The following is a 14,891-nucleotide window of genomic DNA, read 5'->3' on the forward strand; positions in this document are numbered from 1 at the left end:
CTGTGTGCCCTAATACTGCATATGTAAGGGGGTTGTAAAAACGAGACATACTTTAGCATACATTGCACTGGAGTAGAGGAGATTCTGAGGGATACACTAAGTCCCCATTACAGCAATGTTCTTTACCTATATGCCACACTTTGAATTTTGTTCTTAGAAGAAATATGATCTCTTTTATGTGGATTCTGCCTGAAACCCGCCTGAAAAAGCGTCAAACTGTCAAAAAGAGTGAACATATGCAGGGTAATGTTAAAACAACTTGCTGTGCATATGTTCCATCTTTTGTCACTTCTTTTAAGCATTTCAGACTTCAAAAGCCATAAAGCAGCTAAACTAATAGATCTGACCATTCTTCTTTTATATATAGTGTTAAAAAAGCTGGCAGCAAGACCGCTGCAAAAGACATCAGAAAATACGCTACAAGTAAAATACCATCAGCGTTGTCTTACGTGTCCCTACAGCAAAAGCCTTGCTGATACACCGGCATCTAAAAGACGCTATGTGCACATACTCATATTTCAGTTTCTGCCTACCAGCTTGATTGTAGAAATGACTTCTTGCTGGCAGTCGTTTTGACGATGCCTTGCCCAGGTATGACATAGGGAGTTGAGATCAGATGGCATCTAGCAAAAGCGATAGTTATATACTGTAGAACATTCCAAATTGTGAGTAGGAGAGTCACAGAAATGGAGCAGAGGGCAGGCTGCAGCGCCATGTATGTCACAGCCAATGTGCAAGCTCAAATAATTGGGAAACGAAGATTTTCAGTTGCCACCAAGGATATTCCTGAATTGTAGTTACCCAACAGGCATGTTCTACCAGAAATGTTATTATTCAAAAATCAATATACAATGATTTAACACTGGAGCTTTCCCTTGTGTTATGGATTTATAGACCAGAGGTCAAACAATAGGCAATCAGAGCCAACAGGGTTTCTTCCAATATCCGATAACCAAAGAAATTCATGGTACTCACCTTCTTAAAGGGAACCTGATAAAATTCAATCCAGGCAATATGTATGGGAACCTGAGCAAATTATTATATGGTTTTAATGAAGAACATTTAGTATACCTTGTATTTATTTACATTGCTGTTCCCACTAGGAGTCCAGTGGGTGCTCTTATCGGTGACAGCCTTCCTTGTATACGTGTACATACAGATCTCTGTCAGTTTATGAGTATGCCACCCAATGGACCTCTAAGCCAGGAATGAATAGGAGTCAATATAGAAAATGACATGTTACACGGATATAAAGCTTTATGGGAAAAGATTCAATCTGTGCTGCTCCTCGGGCTCTATAACATGCTGCCTGTAGTATGGATGACATTTTCATTGTGCTACGTTCCCTTTGAATGATTTTCACATGCTTTATTTTAGAAAACATTTCAAAGAAAATGGAGGAAGTCCTAACCTTTTTTCTTTTTACAGGAAAGACATATGTTTGATACTATATCGTTACTAATCCAGGGGTCGTTAGAGGGTGAGATGAAACTTATGGACAACCTTTCTGGTTCTGTATGCCATCATTATGCTTTGCCTCCATTCGACAAAGGCTCATCTGAGAAACAGGTTAGTGTCAGCTATAAAAAGCTTTCTATCTGCAACACAGCATTGTATTATCATCTTCATAATGTCAGTCCTATGCATATTGCGCTCAGTCTGCTCTCCTGCTGCATTCTACCATTGAGTAGCAACTAAAAGATAACATGTACAGGAAAAGAACAAGATCATTTGCACATACTCTAGCATATGGAGAAATAAAACTTATTTTTCAGCAAGCTATAGCAATAGGTATTAAAATAAGCCTTTCAAACTCTGGTGAGGTAAGGACAAGAGGAGTCCAAAAGGTGAGGACAACCGGCGTCAATGCTTGAGAGTAGTGCTGTGCGTTCAGAAGCTTTATCATCTCAGCTTCTAAGGACAGAAGACTCGGAGGGCAGCAAATTCAATACTGGCATACTCTGGAATTCTATACAGATGTGAAGCTTTCCATAACATAGGCTTGTTGGCATAGAAGACAAACACAAACATAGATTATACGTCCACTGCAGATATCCTCACAATTGTGCCATATAGTTGAAAAATAATTGGGTCATGTTTCTATAAACTTTTTGAGGAGTATTTGACTGAAAATGTTTTTCTGCGATTGGAAAACAAACTGTACTTTACTAAACCTCCAAGGTTTAGCACAAAGTCTCCTCCGCTGCTCCCCGTGTCTGTTATTGTCTGCAGCGCTGAAATGACGTCGTCAGCACTGCAACCAATAATTGACGTCAGACGTTCTGAACTGCACATGCCATCAACTCGGACAGAGCTCCTGAGTTTACTTATTGGCTGCTTCGACTGCAGACAATAACATATACTTTGAGCAGCAGAGTAGACTCAGCGCTAGACCCAGGAAGGGTGAGTAAGGCACAGTTTGTTCATTTTTATTTTTAAAACAAACTGCAACCAGAAAACTCCTTTAAGGCCTTTCAGAAACTCAAATCTTTTATCATCTATGTATAAAGTAATTGTGACTTCATCTTTTAAGACTCGGGCTGCACAGTGACATCTAAGGGGTGACTCTATAATCTCAGTGACACTTGGGAACATTTTAAGTAATCACTTCCTATGGTGTCACGTTGAGACCTGAAACACAGAGTCACGTATGTTTCCAAATGTGTTGGATTATATGTCGCTGGTCACAAGTTGCACGAGACACACTTGTCATAAACTTCAGTGCAAGTAATTTCCAACATGAGAATTATGTGACTTGTTTCCAACTTGGCTATTTTATTTACAGCAAAAATCAGAGCTCTAAAATAGTCACCGACAGCAAGTCGCAGACAAGTTGCACAACATTTTTGGATTGTAAGATTTGTTACAGAACTGTTAACGAGATACATGTTGCCATGTAGTCCTTGCCTAAACGTTACAGTACTGTATCACATACTGTATATTCTTCAGATATTGCTATCGGAAGCCCTGACTGTATGGGTATACAATCCCATATTAGCAATTCTGTACCAATTCTGTACTCACATTTTCTGCAGGGATGATCTGATCAGACAGGTAAATCCCCTTTTCTATAACACTTCCTTGCCCTGCATACTGTTCCTTTCATAGCACCCTAGGATTTTGGTGAGCCTTTTGGTGAGCCGTTTGGTGCCTGCTATTGTAAAGCATTGGTTAACATTTTATGGCATTTAGCAGATTCAATTTTTTTTATTCATCATCATATTATTGAATTTCTGAGTAAGAAACACATACTGTAGAAGTGCAACATTTAAGTTTGAACTAACATAACTCCGATTTCAATATTTTTTGCAATAAAACTCAAGGTAAAAAAACAAGTGATATAAACGGACAATGAGGAGGGTACATGACCACAACAAAAATATAATTAACCTTTATAATCAGACAATGAGAGGGGTACATGACCACAACAAAAATATAATTAACCTTTATAATCAGACAATGAGAGGGGTACATGACCACAACAAAAATATAATTAACCTTTATAATCAGACAATGAGAGGGGTACATGACCACAACAAAAATATAATTAACCTTTACAATAAGACAATGAGAGGGGTACATGACCACAACAAAAATATAATTAACCTTTATAATCAGACAATGAGAGGGGTACATGACCACAACAAAAATATAATTACCTTCAAAGAACTAAAGCCCCCTAACACATTACATAGGTGTCAGGCACTTGATCATTCAGCTGATGGGTTATCTCTCCTGGGTCCTCCAAACACAAGTGGTCTCAGCCCGGCCGCATGCTCCTGTGTTCTGTATGATAGAGCCACTGTCAATCTCCTCTGTCGGTGATTTTTCTCCATGAGAACAAAAGGAGCGGCTGTCAGAAATCCGACATGCTGGATCCTTCATTACTCTGACATCATCTGTTGGTGGAGAGTCAGAAGACCCTCTTAGGCTATCGGAAGGTCCAGCCAATATCGGCAGGTTAGTCTAAAGTGTATGGGGGCCATTAGTATATATTGCTTAGGAAACAGCATAAAAAAATTGAGACCAAAAATCTAAAATAAACACTGATAAAAGGAAAGGGAAGGGAAAGAAATGAGAATAAAAGGTTGGGGGATATAACTGGAACTCCTGGAGGTCTAAGAAGTCATGATATAGTTTGTGTCAAGGCCAACATGCTGCCAAAAAATGGAGTCTACTCTCATACTTATTTAAAGAGACTTCAAATACAGACCTAACGGTGAGATCTGACGGTGCGGATGAATGCACACTGCCAAATCACTCCCATTTGCAATGGCCACAGAATTTTGCTGTACATTGTCTGTTTTACTCTAAATACAGACATCAAACAGATGGGTTTATCTATACGCAAGTCATGCTGAGCTAATATTTTTAATCTGTATTTTTCTATATATTTTTCCTCTATGTATGTAAGATGCATCACATTTTAATAGGCTTCACTGATTTCTACAACCCCTGGCAAAAATTATGGAATCACCCGGCTCAGAGGATATTCATTCAGTTGTTTAATGTTGTTGAAAAAAAGCAGATCACAGACATGGCAGAAAATTAAAGTCATTTCAAATGGCAACTTTAGGGCTAAAAGAAATCAAGATTAAAAATGTGGTACTCAGTAAGGGTATTTTTTTTTCAGACCAAGCAGAGGGAAAAAATTATGGAATCACTCAATTCTGAGGAAAAAATTATGGAATCATGAAAAACAAACACACAAAAGAACACTCCAATGCATCACTAATATTTTGTTGCACCACCTCTGGCTTAAATAACAGCTTGTAGTCTCTGAGGCATGGACTTAATGAGTGACAAACAGTACTCTTCATCAATCTGGCTCCAACTTTCTCTGTTGCCAGATCAGCTTTGCAGGTTGGAGCCTTGTCATGGACCATTTTCTTCAACTTCCACCAAAGATTTTCAATTGGATTGAGATCCGGACTATTTGCAGGACATGACATTGACCTTATGTGTCTTCTTTCAAGGAATGTTTTCACAGTTTTTGCTCTATGGCAGGATGCATTATCATCTTGAAAAATGATGTCATCATCCCCAAACATCCTTTCAATTGATGGGATAAGAAAACTGTCCAAAATATCAATGTAAACTTGGGCATTTACTGAAGATGTAATGACAGTCATCTCCTCAGTGCCTTTACCTGACATGCAGCCCCATATCATCAATGACTGGGAATTTGCATGTTCTCTTCATGCAGTCATCTTTATAAATCTCATTGGAACGGCACCAAACAAAAGTTCCAGCATCATCACCTTGCCCAATGCAGATTCGCGATTCATCATTGAATATGACTTTCATCCAGTCATCCACAGTCCACGATTGCTTTTCCTTAACCCAAAGTAACCTTGTTTTTTTCTGTTTAGGTGTTAATGATGGCTTATGTTTAGCTTTTCTGTACTTAAATCCCATTTCCTTTAGGCGGTTTCTTACAGTTCAGTCACAGACATTGACTCCAGTTTCCTCCCATTCGTTCCTCATTTGTTTTGTTGTGCATTTCCTGTTTTGGAGACTTATTGCTTTAAGTTTCCGGTCTTGACGCTTTGATGTCTTCCTTGGTCTACCAGTATGTTTGCCTTTAACAACATTCCCATGTTGTTTGTATTTGGTCCAGATTTTAGACACAGCTGACTGAACAACTAACATCTTTTGCAACATTGCGTGATGATTTACCTTCTTTTAAGAGTTTGATAATCCTCTCCTTTGTTTCAATTGACATCTCTCTTGTTGGAGCCATGATTCATGTCAGTCCACTTGGTGCAACAGCTCTCCAAGGTGTGATCACTCCTTTTTAGATGCAGACTAACGATCAGATCTAATTTGATGCGGTGTTAGTTTTGGAAATGAAACTTTACAGGGTGATTCCATAATTTTTTCCCTCTGCTTTGTCTGAAAAAAATTACCCCTACTGAGTACCACATTTTTTTTCTTGATTTCTTTTAGTGTTTTTTAAAGCCATAAAGTTGCCATTTGAAATGACTTTAGTTTTGTGCCATGTCTGTGATCTGCTTTTTTTCAACAACATTAAACAACTGAATGAACATCCTCCGAGCCCGGTGATTCCATAATTTTTGCCAGGGGTTGTATTAATGGAATATAGTTGAAAATAATCACTTATAAAAGATTTAACATGAACTTTGAGCATAAATAGGAAAATATAACAAAAACAAATGTGTCATTATATTTTGAAGTCTCTGAAGTCTTGCATCACTGCTGATATATTTTTTTTAATTATTTATTTTAATAAACATTACTCATCCACAACCATGGGGCATAATGCTGAGAAATATTACAGAGTATAAATCAGAAATTGCAGAAAAAGCTTAAACATCATTATTCTTAGCAGCACATCGTCCTGTGTAAACATGACATGTTTTGCTGGGAATATTCACAGTCACTGAATGATATATTAGCGATCATTTTGCGTGCATCAGAATGGTGGTCAGCCTATTTAAACAGGCTATTAAACGAATACTGATCGCTTTCTGTTTGGTTGATTGACAATCATTTACTTACATAGATCGGTCAGTGTATATGATCCCTTAGGGTTTAATGTCGGAACCAATCTATTATCCACTTTATGAAGGATCATCCGGTAGTACAGATGAAGATTAGTTCAGCCAATCCCACCTCTGTCTTTAGGCATATGTAGGATGGATGCCTTAATTTAGGTGGGTTTCCCATTCCATATAAACTTATGTAATGCAGAATTGACGGAGCAGAAAAAATATAAAGGAACATATTTTACATAGGGAAAGCTGGCAGTAGTATAGTAAGTGTGGTAGAACATTTATTTTGGATACTGCGCATTGGCCAAACCATGAGTTTGTGCTGAGAGAGCCATTGGTGTATTCTATAAAGTAGACGTGAATAATTATTTTAATTTTTTTTGTGGGTTTGGGTTTAGCATATCTCATGGGTATTTTAATGCAGTTTAGGACAATTTGAATGCGAAAGCCTGTTCTGTTTCTGTGCTTCCATGAGGCTGATTTTATAGAAAGGATTAGCACATTGCAATGCTAATAAAGAAAAGGAGATTGAGGAGCTTCATGTAGCACACACCAATAAGGAAACAGACAGAATAAGCATAAAGGCCCCCACCATACACATTAAGCTAATGCCGGCCGAACCTGTCGATATTGACGTGTTCGGCCAACAGTCTAATTTGTATGAGGGTGCCGGCCGACTGATGGTCGAGGAAGATGTCAATCGGTCATATCCAATTTAGACTGCCGATTGCTTAGTTCTCCCGGAAATAAGCCCCGACCAACATTTCAACCGGCAGCTTCCTTATGGTAAACACAGGAACACAAGGGTGCTCAACCAAATGAGAGGAGGGTCGAAAAAGACAGCTGACGGACGAATGATTGGCAGAAGCATCATTCACTTTTAGAAAAGTGGACTCTATATAAGTAATGTAAAATAAGAAAGCCAGATTTTACTCATCCTTCCTGGCTCCAGTGCCGACTCTCCGATGCTGCTTTCGTCTCTATGCTTTAGTTGTAGCGGTGACATCTCATCATCAGCTTACATCGCCACTGCAGCCAATCACTGAGCTCAACGGCTTTGCTGATGTAAACGGTACAAACAATTGAGCACAGGGATTTGCTACAAGAGTGATGCAAGCTATCGACGTGACATCATCACTTGCAGTCAAAACACAGAGACAGGAGCAGCGGTGTGGATCTGGGGAGGTGGTGAGTACCATCTGGCTACGTTATTTTATATTACAGAGATCATTTAGGGTCCACTTTTCTAAAAGTGGAGAACGCCCCTATAGGGGACATCAAAAGTGACCAGTTTTTACTCTTATTTTATTCCTGCTGCTCCCGAGTCTTCAAGGTTGTTGTTTTTTTTAAACTGCCATACAGTTCCAGAGATATGATCTTTTTATTTAGTGATAATTTTTATGGTCTTTACCATTGGGCTGTGGCTCACAGGTTAATATAGAGCAATCTAAAGATATGGCCCCAGAGAGTCCTGTGAGTCGCACCCATGAAAGTTAGCACTAAATAAAAAGGTACATGTCTCTGGAACCATATGGTGGATTAAACAAAAAAACAAACAGCATACTCAGGGGAGCACTGAGAATAACATAAGAACAAAAACTGCCCACTTTTGACCTTATGACAGGTCCTCTTTAAAGGGGTTGTCTGGTCCAGATCGATAAGTCTGCAGTCACTCTGTGTGACTTATGAATCCCCCCCCCCAGCACACGCACTGTGCGCTACGGGAATTCGCTGGTATGAAACCCGGGATGTATGAGTTATATGTATTCCTATCCAGTGGGGGCGGCCTCACCTTTCTAGACGGGGCGCGATCTCGCTCAATACAAATGTATGAAGCAAGGCCACGCCCACTGGCCAGGAGTATGTATAACTCATATATATCCTCACCAATTTCCTAAGTAAATATATTTCTAAAGGTGCTATTGGCATGAAATTTTCACCAGATGTCAGAACAACCTATTCAATCCACACAGGCAAAAAAATCAAACCATGGATGTCCATAAATTAAGTTATATGTAATAATGAGAAATGACACAAGGAAAAAGTATTGAACACGCTAAGGCTGAGTGCCCATGTAGCGTTTTTCAAGCGTTTATGCTGCGGAATTTCCGCAGCATAAACGCTTGTGAAACGCTAGGTAATCCGCACCCCATGGTCCCCAAGGGGATTCCGCATGTTCTATGCACATGCTGCGGATTTTTCCGCAGCGTTTATGCTGCGTACAAAAATCCGCAGCATGTCATTTAATTTTGCGGAAGCGCAGCGGAACTCCCGCCATTGACTTGCATTGAAACGAATAGAAACCGCGACTGGACATTTGTACAAGCAGCTTCTATGCGTCTCTATGTGCGGATGGTACCCAGTTCTGGAGGAGAGGAGACTCTCATCCAGACTTGGGTACCATTGTACCTGTAAAAAAAGAATAAAATAACAAATAAAGTTATATTCACCTGTCCGGCGGCTTCTCTCTGAATGCCGGCATCGCTTGAGGACCTGCGGTGACGTCACAGTCATGTGACCGCAGGCCCTTCACCGCTCTGTCTCGCGATATGCCGGCATCCAGGAACCAGACAGGAACGAGCGCTGCAGCCACGTCGGGGCCTCGGGGGTGAGTATAGCTTTATTTGTTTTCATTTTTACGGTTCACACTGTATAAATCCATGCTGTTTGCATGGATTTATACAGTCTAACCTAGTTGTCAAGCACTTTCCAAGTGATGCTATCGCCTGGAAAGCGCTTGTCAATCTGCATGCGGAAACGCATGTGAATCCGCATGTGGATCCGCATGTATTCTGCAGGAAAAACGCATGCACAATCTGCATGCGTTTTTTCTGCCAGGGAGATGCAGAAATGCTGCAGAAATTTTCTGCTTCATTTCTGCATCGTGGGCACATAGCCTTACTGAAATTTATTTAATACTTCCTACAAAAGCCTTTGTTGGTGATGACTGCTTCAAGACATCTCCTGTATGGAGAAACTAGTTGCATGCATTGGTCAGGTGTAATTTTGGGTCATTCATCCACACAAACACTCTTAAAATCCTAAAGACTTTGTGGGATCCTTCTATAAACTCTGAGCTTTAGTTCATTTCCATAAATTTTCTATTGGATTTAGGTCAGGTGATTAGCTGGGCCATTCTAGCAGCTTTATTTTCTTTCTCTGAAACCAGTTGAGAGTTTCCTTAGCTGTGTCTTTGGGATCATTGTCTTGCTGAAATGTCCAGACTTTAATCTTCCTCATTCTGGTAGATGGCGGCAAATTTTTATCAATAAAGTCTAGGTACTGTACATTTTGTCCATTCATCCTTCCTTCAATCATAGGAAGTTTGCGAGTGCTGAATGCTGAAAAATATCCCTACACCATGATTTTCCCACCTTCAAACTTAACTGTTGGTATGGTGTTTTTGGGGTGATATGCAATGCCTTTTGGCCTCCAAACATGGCGTGTATTATGGCATCCAAAGAGTGCAATTTTGGTTTCATCTGACCAAACTATATTCTCCCAGTATTTCACAGGCATGTCTAAATGTTGTTGAGCAAACTTTAAATGCAATTGAACATGCTTTTTGTTCAGCAATGGAGTCATGCGTGGTGAGCGTGCATACAGGCCATGGAGGTTGAATGCATTACTTATTGTTTTCTTAAAAACAATTGTACCTGCTGATTCCAGGTCTTTCTATGCTCTCCACATGTGGTACTTGGCTTTTGGACAACTCTTTTGATAATTCTTTTCACTCCTCTGTCTAAAATCCTGCAGGGAGCACCTTGTCGTGGCAGGTTTATGGTGAAATTAAGTTCAATCCACTTCCAAATTATGGCCCCAACACTGCTCAATAGAACCTTCAGTAGTTTAGAAATTCTTCTGAAACTAATGTCATCAGTATGTTTTGCAACAATAAGGTTGTGAAGGTCTTGAGACAGCTCAGTGGTTTACCTATCATTAGATGTTTCTTGTGTGGCACCTTGGTAATGAGACACCTTTTTATAGGCCATCAGTTGAACCAGCTGATATTATTTTTCACTAAGTGGCAGGTTTGCTGTCTCATTACTGATAGATCTGGTTTCATGACTTTCCATGGCATTTGTAACCTCTTTCTTCATGTATTCAATACTTTTTCTCTGTGTCATTTCTAATTATTACACATAACTTAATTTATGGACATCTGTGGTTTGATTTCTTTGCCTGAATGGATTGATGGGTTGTTACCGACATCTGGTGAGAATTTCACGTCAATACCACCTTTAGAAATATATTTACTTATCAAATTGGTGACATGTTCAACACTTATTTCATCTGCTGTATAAGGAGGACTGTCAGATAGTAAATGTTTTGTTATGGATATGACATAGCACCCTGTGTGTCTGAGATGAAAAAGTTACTTATATCTCCTGCGAATCACTATGAAAAATCTAGTAGAGGGTCAGGTGAGTAGGCAGCAGCCTATGTCATTTGTCAGTACAGTAGGGGATACAATGGTTTGAGGGAGAATCAATTAGAATGGGAATACTTAGGAAATTGAAAGGCAATCTGATTCTACAGAGAGTGCAAGGTGAATGTAAACTCTTTTTTTTCTTGACGATAAAAGTGGTGACCAAAATGATATATGGCCCCAGCTTCTTGGATGTTTTCTAGGAGTGGGTGTAATTGATATACTATTGCATGTCACAAAATTAGAATATCATCAAAAAGTTCATTTATTTCAGTTCTTCAATACAAAAAGTTAAAATTATACACTGTTCAAAAAAATAAAGGGAACACTTAAACAACAGAATATAACTCCAAGTAAATCAAACTTCTGTGAAATCAAACTGTCCACTTAGGAAGCAACACTGATTGACAATCGATTTCACATGCTGTATTGCAAATGGAATAGACAATAGATGGAAATTATTGGCAATTATCAAGACACTCAATAAAGGAGTGGTTCTGCAGGTGGGGACCACAAACCACATCTCAGTACCAATGCTTTCTGGCTGATGTTTTGGTCACTTTTGAATGTTGGTTGTGCTTTCACACTCGTGGTAGCATGAGACGGACTCTACAACCCACAGAAGTTGCTCAGGTAGTGCAGCTCATCCAGGATGGCACATCAATGCGAGCTGTGGCAAGAAGGTTTGCTGTGTCTGTCAGCGTAGTGTCCAGAGGCTGGAGGCGCTACCAGGAGACAGGCCAGTACACCAGGAGATATGGAGGGGGCCGTAGGAGGGCAACAACCCAACAGCAGGACCGCTACCTCCGCCTTTGTGCAAGGAGGAACAGGAGGAGCACTGCCAGAGCCCTGCAAAATGACCTCCAGCAGGCCACAAATGTGCATGTATCTGCACAAGTGGTTAGAAACCGACTCGATAAGGGTGGTATGAGGGCCCGACGTCCACAGATGGGGGTTGTGCTCACAGCCCAACACCCTGCAGGACGCTTGGCATTTGCCACAGAACACCAGGATTGACAAAGTCGCCACTGGCACCCTGTGCTCTTCACAGTTGAAAGCAGGTTCACACTGAGCACATGTGACAGACGTGACAGAGTCTGGAGACGCTGTGGAGAGCGATCTGCTGCCTGCAACATCCTTCAGCATGACCGGTTTGGCAGTGGGTCAGTAATGGTGTGGGGTGGCATTTCTTTGGAGCGCTGCACAGTCCTCCATGTGCTCTCCAGAGGTAGCCTGACTGTCATTAGGTACCAAGATGAGATCCTCAGACCCCTTGTGAGACCATATGCTGGTGCGGTTGGCCCTGGGTTCCTCCTAATGCCGGACAATGCCAGACCTCATGTGGCTGGAGTGTATCAGCAGTTCCTGCAAGATGAAGGCATTGAAGCTATGGACTGGCCCGCCCGTTCCCCAGACCTGAATCCAATTGAGCACATCTGGGACATCATGTCTCGCTCCATCCACCAACGTCACGTTGCACCACAGACTGTCCAGGAGTTGGCAGGTGCTTTAGTCCAGGTTTGGGAGGAGATCCCACAGGAGACCATCCGCCACCTCATCAGGAGCATGCCCAGGTGTCGCAGGGAGGTCATACAGGCACGTAGAGGCCACACACAATACTGAGCCTCATTTTGACTTGTTTTAAGGACATTACATCAATGTTGGATCAGCCTGTAGTGTGTTTTTCCACTTTAATTGTGTGGGTGACTGCAAATCCAGGTCTCCATTGGTTAATAAATTTGATTTCCATTGATGATTTTTGTGTGATTCTGTTGTCAGCACATTCAACTTTGTACAGAACAAAGTATTCAATGAGAGTATTTTATTCATTCAGATCTAGGATGTGTTATTTGAGTGTTCCCTTTATTTTTTTGAGCAGTGTATATTACATAGAGTCATTACAAACGGAGTTATCTATTTCAAGTGTTTATTTCAGTTAATGTTGATGATTATGGCTTACAGCCAATGAAAACACAAAAGTCATTATCTAAGTAAATTAAAATAATTAATAAAAAACACCTGCAAAGGCTTTCTAAGCGTTTAAGTCTTAGTCTGTTTCAGTAGGCTCCACAATCATGGGGAAGACTGCTGTCTTGACAGATGTCCAGAAGGCAGTCATTGACACACTCCACAAGGTCCCAGAGTTCCAATTTTCATTTGGAAATCAAGGTCTCTGAGTCTGGAGGAAGAATGGAGAGGCACACAATCCAAGCTGCTTGAAGTCTAGTGTGAAGTTTCCACAATCAGTGATGGTTTGGGGAGCCATGTCATCTGCTGGTGTAGGTCCACTGTGTTTTATCAAGACCAAAGTCAGCGCAGCCGTCTACCAGGAAATTTGCCAACAAGTTTTTTGGAGATGGAAATTTCATTCTCCAGCAGGACTTGGCACCTGTCCACACTGCCAAAAGTACCAATACCTGGTTTAGAAACAACAGTATCACTGTGCTTGATTGTCCAGCAAACTCGCCTGACCTTAACCCCATAAAGAATCCATGGGGTATTGTCAAGAGGAAGATGAGAGACACCAGACCCAACAATGCAGACGAGCTGAAGGCTGCTATCAAAGCAACCTGGGCTTCCATAACACCTCAGCAGTGCCACAGGCTGATCGCCTCCAAGCCACGCCGCATTGATGCAGTAATTGATGCAAAAGGAGCCCCGACCAAGTACTGAGTGGATTTATTGAACATACATTTCAGTAGGCCAACATTTTGGATTTTAAAAACATTTTTCAAGCTGTTGTTATAAAGTATTCTAATTTACTGAGATAATGACTTTTGTGTTTTCATTGGCTGTAAGCCATAATCATCAACATTAACAGAAATAAACACTTGAAATAGATCACTATGTTTGTAATGACTCTATGTAATATATGAGTTTCACTTTTTGTATTGAAGAACTGAAATCAATTTGATGATGTTCTAATTTAGTGAGATGCACCTATATCATGCTGATGGTGCGTCTTGACATGTCAGGATACAAAGTTCTAAAAAGCAACTTTGCATTTCTTAATTATTAAAAAGATTTTTTGTTCTTAAAATGGAGGGATATTTACTTTTATAGTATGGTCCTTTGCTAGCTTTCTTTGCGGTCTGTTAGAGGTGGCCGGTTTCCTATGCAAGGACTGTACATTTGTTAAATGATTGCTATACAGTTTGCAAGTACAGCTCTGAAGTTGGCTGGATCACTTGACCTGGTAAGCTTCACTGTCCCTGCGCTCTTCCAATGCTGCAAAGACAAATCGGCAGAGCGCACAGTTCAAACCAGTGCACAGTGGTGGCATGCCACTGGTCTGGCCTGTCAATCTTCAGGTGCGCTTACCCCTCTGTAACCGGAAACTGAGAGGCAAAGAACCCCTAAATAACCCCTAAAGAAAGAAGATGAGACAAGCCCTTTAAGCAAATTTTTTAACTCATTTAAGAAATTTAAGTAAAATTAATTTTGTATGGCAAAATATGGCAGTGAAATGCCTGATATATTGCCTTATATAAAAATTGCCAAGAATCAGAATAACTTCTTGTTGCACAGTTCTGTAGTCTCACTGCTTTTACTGTTAAGAGTCCACTTTTATGTTGATGTATTCTCTTATATAGTGCTGTGCAAAAGCTTAAGCAGAAGATGAAAAAATTCTGCTAAGGAAGAATGCTTTCAAAAATAGAAGTATTAATAGTGTATTTTATTATTTGCAAAATGCAAGGTGAATGAACAAAAGCAACATCTAAATCAAATTAAGATCTGGTGTGGCCACTAGTTTTGAGCGAGCATGCTCGTTTAACCCTTTAAACGAGCATGCTCGGGTGCTCGCCAAGTAGTTTCGGCGTGCTCGGCATCTATATTTGAGCCACCACGGCTGCATGAGTGGCCACTCTTTGCTTTCAAAACAGCATCAATTCTTCTAGGTACACTTGCATTTAGTTTTTGAAGGAACTCTGCAATTTTTTTTCAAC

The 14,891-nt window shown here is 40.4% G+C and overlaps 1 protein-coding gene across 7 annotated transcripts in view; it reads left to right on the plus strand.

Moving 5' to 3' along the window:
- Window positions 1-14,891, plus strand: part of CACNA1G (calcium voltage-gated channel subunit alpha1 G) — a 464,209-nt gene that overhangs the window by 403,569 nt on the left and 45,749 nt on the right. For all 7 annotated transcript variants that reach the window (XM_073684087.1, XM_073684094.1, XM_073684091.1 and 4 more), the window contains one exon: window positions 1,429-1,569. In XM_073684087.1, the coding sequence (XP_073540188.1) occupies window positions 1,429-1,569 (141 nt within the window). The remainder of the gene's footprint in view (window positions 1-1,428; window positions 1,570-14,891) is intronic.

The sequence above is a fragment of the Phyllobates terribilis genome, unplaced genomic scaffold, assembly GCF_046119375.1.
Source record: "Phyllobates terribilis strain yellow unplaced genomic scaffold, ASM4611937v1 Scaffold_5__5_contigs__length_657084704, whole genome shotgun sequence".
Taxonomy (NCBI): domain Eukaryota; kingdom Metazoa; phylum Chordata; class Amphibia; order Anura; family Dendrobatidae; genus Phyllobates; species Phyllobates terribilis.